The sequence below is a fragment of the Pyrus communis genome, chromosome 15, assembly GCF_041283825.1.
Source record: "Pyrus communis isolate YQ-2024b chromosome 15, ASM4128382v1, whole genome shotgun sequence".
Lineage (NCBI taxonomy): Eukaryota > Viridiplantae > Streptophyta > Magnoliopsida > Rosales > Rosaceae > Pyrus > Pyrus communis.
This window is the reverse complement of record NC_142579.1, coordinates 38049184-38055050: the sequence shown is the minus strand read 5'-3', so window position 1 is coordinate 38055050 and position 5867 is coordinate 38049184. Positions and strand designations below refer to the sequence as shown.

The window sequence follows — 5867 nt, the reverse complement described above, 5'->3', positions numbered from 1 at the left end:
AAGGCCTCATCTCCACCTCCACCTTGGTCAAGATTGACCAATTCTTCCTGTTGTGCCAACAACCTTTTCTGCTGCTCTTGCAACTGTTTTTACGCTCTCATTGAAGAAGACATTGTAAGAACTCAAGATTTGAAAACGATAAAGAAGAATTCTGAGCTAAAAAAAAGGATTGAATTTAGTGTGATGATAGATGTAGGGATGTAGGGTTTATATGGACAAAAAAAAAGAAGATGAGGTTCTGGACAATGCCACGTGGCACTACGTGATTGGTTGAAAATCTTAGAGGAAATCTATTCAAAAAATAGTACGTTCGGATAATGACACGTGGCGTGACGAGATTGGTTAAAAATCTTATCGAAATCTTGCCTAAATTATTGTAAACAGGAAGTGACACGTGGGTTGTCGGGATTGGTTGAAAATCTTGCGGAAATCTATTCAAAAAATAGTACGTTCGGATAATGACATGTGGCGTGACGAGATTGGTTAAAAATCCTATCCGAAATTAAAACTATTTTTTTATTTATTATTTTATAAAAAAATTATTTAATATTTTAAATGGACTGGGTGCCAGCGCATTTTGTAGGGGTGGAGATCGTTTGTGCCAGCGCATTTTTAGACTGGGTGCCAGCACAATTTTTTTGGGGTGAAGATGCTTTGACCTATTACTGTTCATTGGGTCTATTACTGTTCAATTAAGTGGATAAATGGGCTGGGTGCTGGCGCAAAGTGGATAGGGGTGGAGTTGCTCTAAGGTGAGGTGAAAAAGGAAACCATATCCTACGTGCAGCACAATGATAGCTCCAAAGACAAGCACATGACAGGAAGCTGATTGGTTGGATGCCTGGAGGGCAGTCCATAGCCATGTGACACATCCCACCGAGAACTACCACGTGTCCACTAACCCCACGCTACACGTGTCATCCGACCATTCTGGTCCGTCGTAGTGGACTAATCTATAATTTTCATAGCCTAATCAGATGATTGATGGAAAAGTAATTAATTAATTAATAGAGATTTTGTATACTTGACATGGCAATGGGCTGGCCTGCTGCAATCCTGCCTGTGCAACACGTTTCGAATGGCACACCTTTCTCTCTTCTCTCTCTCTCCTCCTATTTCCTACCCACCTTCTTGTCCGCCACTTCAACGGCGAAACTTCGTGGTTGCTTCCAGAATCCAAGTGGCCTCCGTAACTTCCACCTCCAATTCACACGCGCCGCCGAGAGTCATCGTGACTAGAGAGCACGGCAAGAACAGCAAGCTCATCGCCTCCCTGGTACGCATTGCTCTCCGCCTCTCGCTTTCCCTGTCTCTGCCATTTGTTTACCTGCGATTTTGTTGGGGGACTGGAAATTTAGCTGTTTGTGCTGTGTTGGATTTCTAGGGTTCTACATTTTGGAAATGTACTCTGGGGACGCCCTCTTTCTTGCATTTTCGAATTTGATCTTGTGAAATGTGAAATACTCTGCATGTACTGTTGATTGGTTGTCAAATTTCTAAAAGTATATTTTGAAATGTTTTCGGGCTGCAGTTTAGCCTTGGATTACCAGCCAGGTGTTTGATGATATGTGACAGTGATTGGCAGTTTACAGCATTTTGTTCTTCAGCAATTTGCAATTTTCCCATTTCCACCGTTTTTCGAAAGTTTAATTTTTTGATATTCTCCAACACATTCACATTTGAAAGTTTAGTTCTTTCATATTCAGTTGACTTATTTTTCGGCACCTAAACACGAAATTTGAAAATGCTTGCCTTTTTGCGTCAATACGTATGCGTACGCGTATGCCTGTTTATGTCTATACGGATGTATGTGTGTGTTTATGTGTATTTGTAGAATAGGTCGCTCTGGTGGCAGTGTGATTGAATTTTCGAATTTTGAGTGCAGGCCAAGCAGGGAATCAGCTGTTTGGAGCTTCCGCTCATTCAGCATACACGGGGGCCTGATCTGGATAGGCTTTCTACAGTGTTAAGTGGTAAATTCTTCAACTTTCTTTTCTAATCTGTCGATGTCGTTGAGTAATTTCACAGATAATGCAACCAAGTTGACTTGACCCATTTTGTCATTTGGCCTTCAAACTTCAGCTCGATGTTTCCAAATTTCTCTTCACAAAGTTCAAGTTATGTCCCGTGTGTATGAAAATAATTTGTGATGGATTGTGTTTATTTGATTACATGCTCACTTAGCATAGTCCAAACAAATGTACAACTATTTTCTAACAACGTTCTTCATTTAATGGCCCTTGTTGGCAGCAGATACTACATTTGATTGGATTGTCATCACTTCCCCTGAAGCGGGTTCAGTCTTCTTAGAGGCCTGGAAGTAAGGGAGAAAACTCAATAAACAAAACCTGGCGTATTTTACATTTAAAGACTTGTTCATACAAATTGTTACTTTATTATTGACCTTTAGGGCTGCTGGAAGTCCAAATGTTACAGTAGGGGTTGTGGGGGCTGGTACAGCAAGCATATTTGAGGAGGTAGTACAGTCCTCAAAGCGATCCCTCAACATTGCCTTTGTGCCATCCAAAGGTACTTATGAAACCGTGTAGGCAATAATTTAGTTTGTACAATCTGTACTATTGCATGTTATGCTTCCTTCAATCAATGTGAGGTCCAAGAAAGGCGAACTTCATCTTAAAAAACATTATGAAACCACTGGAAAGTACTAATTAAATTAGAAACTCTCCAAATGTAGATGCATTGAAGAATGAATATCTGAACAAAAGTTTTCTAGATTGCTGAGCTTGATTTTATTATCGTTTTCTTTTGTTTAAATTAAGACTCAATATTGTGGGTATGCTCTCCATGCCATTCCTGGATTCTGATTCTTGCTCTTATTTTAATAACTGCGACTCTTCAGCAACAGGCAAGGTTTTGGCTTCAGAGCTTCCTAAGAATGGGATTGAAAAATGCACTGTTTTATATCCTGCTTCTGCGAAGGCCAGCAATGAGATTGGTACGTGGATGTTTCAATCTGGATGCCTGCTTCTTTTGGATAGAGTTTTTATTGCTTTCACCATTTTAGGATTAGGCATATTCATGATTGCAATCTTTTGCGATTCTTATTTTTGGGATAAGTAGGGTATGTCACGTGATGAAGCCTGCAGTTTGGTCAATTTAGAGTTGTAGTGGCATTTAAGATTATGTGCGCTGTCACATATCTTTGATTCATCATTTTCATCTTTTATATTTGTTTCAGAGGAAGGCCTGTCCAATCGTGGGTTTGAGGTCACAAGGCTAAATACATACACAACGGTGTGCTTACTCAACTTTGGCATGCAAGTGTGGTCTCCTTATATTGGTTTTAAGTGATCTATAATTTCGACTTTTTATTAACGGTTCCATGAAAAATTTCTTGTAGATTAACGACAATATATTTACACTTCTCTTTTCTATATTTGTTGTCATCGATTGGTCATCTTTTCTGTGTTGCTGTTGGATTCCATCAAAGATAATTTCTCTTTCCAGGTTTTTGGTTTTGGAAATTATAGTTGTCCACCATAAAAGTTAGTACGTCATTCAGGATCAATAGGCGTCCCTGCTCCTCTTCTCAATCATTGCCTTGCTACAGTGTAATGTGGACATTTGGAGTTTGATATGTTTGTCTGAACCTTTTTGTTATAGGTTGCAGGTCGACAGTTGATGTTATATTAGCACTAATTGAATAGGATTACTTGTGATAGCTAATGACTTATTCCCGTCATAACTTATCATGTTTCTTGGGATACTTCCTTCTAGGGACCTGTCCATCATGTCGACCAAACAGTTTTAAAGCAGGCACTCACCGCTCCTGTCATAGCAGTTGCTTCTCCTTCAGCTATTCGGTCAGTAACTGGTTGCTTTTTTATCATATGTAACATGTAGATACTTTCCTGAAGCTACTTAAGAGTTATTTGTTTTTCACTATCTGTTTTCTCCAACAGTGCCTGGGTCGGTCTTATTTCAGAGCCAGAGAAATGGAGCAATTCAGTTGCCTGCATTGGTCAGACAACTGCTAAGGCTGCTAAGAAATTAGGCCTGAGAAATGTTTACTACCCGGCAAACCCAGGTCTTGAAGGGTAATATTGACCTTTCATTACTGTATATTATCCTTTTCATCCGATGTGAAGAGATGGTGAATTCAAATATACTCTATGGTTTTCATTGTTCAGATTTTGTTATATCTGATATTTCCCCTGACGATCGTTGTAGTAGGCTACTATGAGATGCCTTCTTATATCCATTTTCTTTTCTTTTTCCTTCTGAACCCTTTTGTTTTGGACAACAGGTGGGTGGGTAGCATACTAGAAGCGTTGCAAGCAAATGTACATTTGTAAATTTGTAGGCAGTCTATTTTTTCGGGTAGAGTTTCTCTTCTGCTACGGTTTAGCAACTTCCATCCTCTTTTTTCCTGTGGTTGTATGGATTAAATAAGCCGCGTGTCTTCAATTCTCTCCCAGGCCCAGGCAGGCTGACCAGGAGATAACCGGAGCAGAAATGGAAAGTTGAGTTTCCTAGTTTCTGCATAAATGCAGAACGAGGATGAAATATTTGCAAAGAGTATGAATGGAAGACGTCAAGATATTCAACACCCTGAGGGGATCATGTTCATTAGGCAAAGCTTCTTCCTGGTCCGTGAAGAGATTATTGTATCATATGTGGAAAGGAAGCTTACTCTTGTATATGTAAATTTCGTTTACTCAATTACGCTATGTATATATCATCAGTTTTGGTGCCATGTTTGACTGCTAGTTCATGTGTAGTAACGAGATACGAGTATAATTATTTGTACAATTTTTTTTGAACAAATTCTTTGTATATTTTATTCTTAATTTTTCGAGAGTTCTTGTCATTGTTGGTGTTGAATGCATCATATCATTTAGTGCATGAAAAAAAACCTTGACAAAGAAAAAAATATTTTTAAATGAGACAAATCTTCCTCTTATCTGTAAGCTTTGTAAAAGAAAAATTTATAACGTGAACATTTTCGTCCAACACAAATTTCTAAACAACAAAAAACCCAATAAATGATATTATACGATCATCTTGGTCATTGTTATAATTATTTAATTTATATATACTAGTATTTGCATACACATTTTGTATGTATGAAAACATTTTTTTAGAAAATGAGAAGGAGAGAGGAAGAGAGAATGAGAGAACGTTGGGGGGGGGGGGGGACGGGGGGAGGTTTTTGTTTTTGGTTTTTTTTTTTTTTTTTTATTAAAGGTATTTTAATATCACCTGTATGTGAGGTTTCAATAAAAAATAGTAAAATTTGAACATATAAAATTACATTATTGCCCATCATTCTTTTTTGTGTGATAGAAAACTAATTTGTCTTTTCTCTCTTTTGGTTGACAAAGAGAGTTTCATTAATTAGTAGAGATATATGGTTATCATATATACTTTTTTGAATATTTGATCGTAAATATCTGGATATTCAGATAATTAACTTAGGATTAATCAAGGGGGGTTCGGAAATTGATATGATTCAATTAGAAGGAAGGTGGAAGCTTCCCCTGAAGAAGAGATGAGATGAAGGTAAGTGATCGCTGCGGTTGATATGACCTGTCCTCTTATGGTGATGAATGCCAACCCCTTGTACCCAGCTACATATCCTCCAACCTGCCAGCCAATTACACCAGAATTAAGGAAAATATGTCATCCCATCTTGGATTGACATGTATAAATTAGTGTATGGATTTACGCTTTTGTATCATATCTACTGGTATTATAGTTTACTCTTGTTATAACACGTGTTTATCTGTTAATACTAAACATACTCTAACAGGATGTGGATGTTTAAGCACCTGTCCATTTCAACACCAGGGTCGCATATTTAACAAAAAAAATCTCGGGTGCTACTGATTACTAAAATATAATTA

The 5867-nt window shown here is 38.0% G+C and overlaps 1 protein-coding gene across 5 annotated transcripts; it reads left to right on the top strand.

Moving 5' to 3' along the window:
* The first annotated feature begins 1016 nt into the window (after positions 1–1016).
* Positions 1017–4788, top strand: LOC137713337 (uroporphyrinogen-III synthase, chloroplastic). Of its 5 annotated transcripts, none has more exons than XM_068452636.2 (10): positions 1017–1276; positions 1886–1973; positions 2254–2320; positions 2411–2529; positions 2861–2956; positions 3200–3255; positions 3739–3824; positions 3924–4058; positions 4268–4341; positions 4440–4788. In XM_068452636.2, exons 1-9 carry the CDS (start codon positions 1079–1081, stop codon positions 4314–4316), a joined length of 894 nt encoding a protein of 297 aa, XP_068308737.1. In that variant the 5' UTR covers positions 1017–1078; the 3' UTR covers positions 4317–4341; positions 4440–4788. The 5 variants fall into 5 exon arrangements, 3 of the variants coding, with proteins under 3 accessions (XP_068308737.1, XP_088541177.1, XP_068308730.1); XM_068452629.2 differs by having other exon boundaries at positions 1034–1276; positions 2251–2320; XR_015956154.1 differs by lacking the exon at positions 4268–4341 and having other exon boundaries at positions 1032–1276; positions 2251–2320; positions 3947–4058.
* Positions 4789–5867: the final 1079 nt, after the last annotated feature.

What these genes read in the sequence shown, in the direction of transcription:
- LOC137713337 (XM_088685051.1), top strand. Translation starts at nt 1,079, where the DNA reads ATGGCACACCTTTCTCTCTTCTCTCTCTCTCCTCCTATTTCCTACCCA. An exon ending in GCAAGCTCATCGCCTCCCTG is followed by an intron (nt 1,277 to 1,885) that starts GTACGCATTGCT and finishes TTTTGAGTGCAG; the next exon opens with GCCAAGCAGGGAATCAGCTG. An exon ending in TGCCTTTGTGCCATCCAAAG is followed by an intron (nt 2,530 to 2,860) that starts GTACTTATGAAA and finishes GCGACTCTTCAG; the next exon opens with CAACAGGCAAGGTTTTGGCT.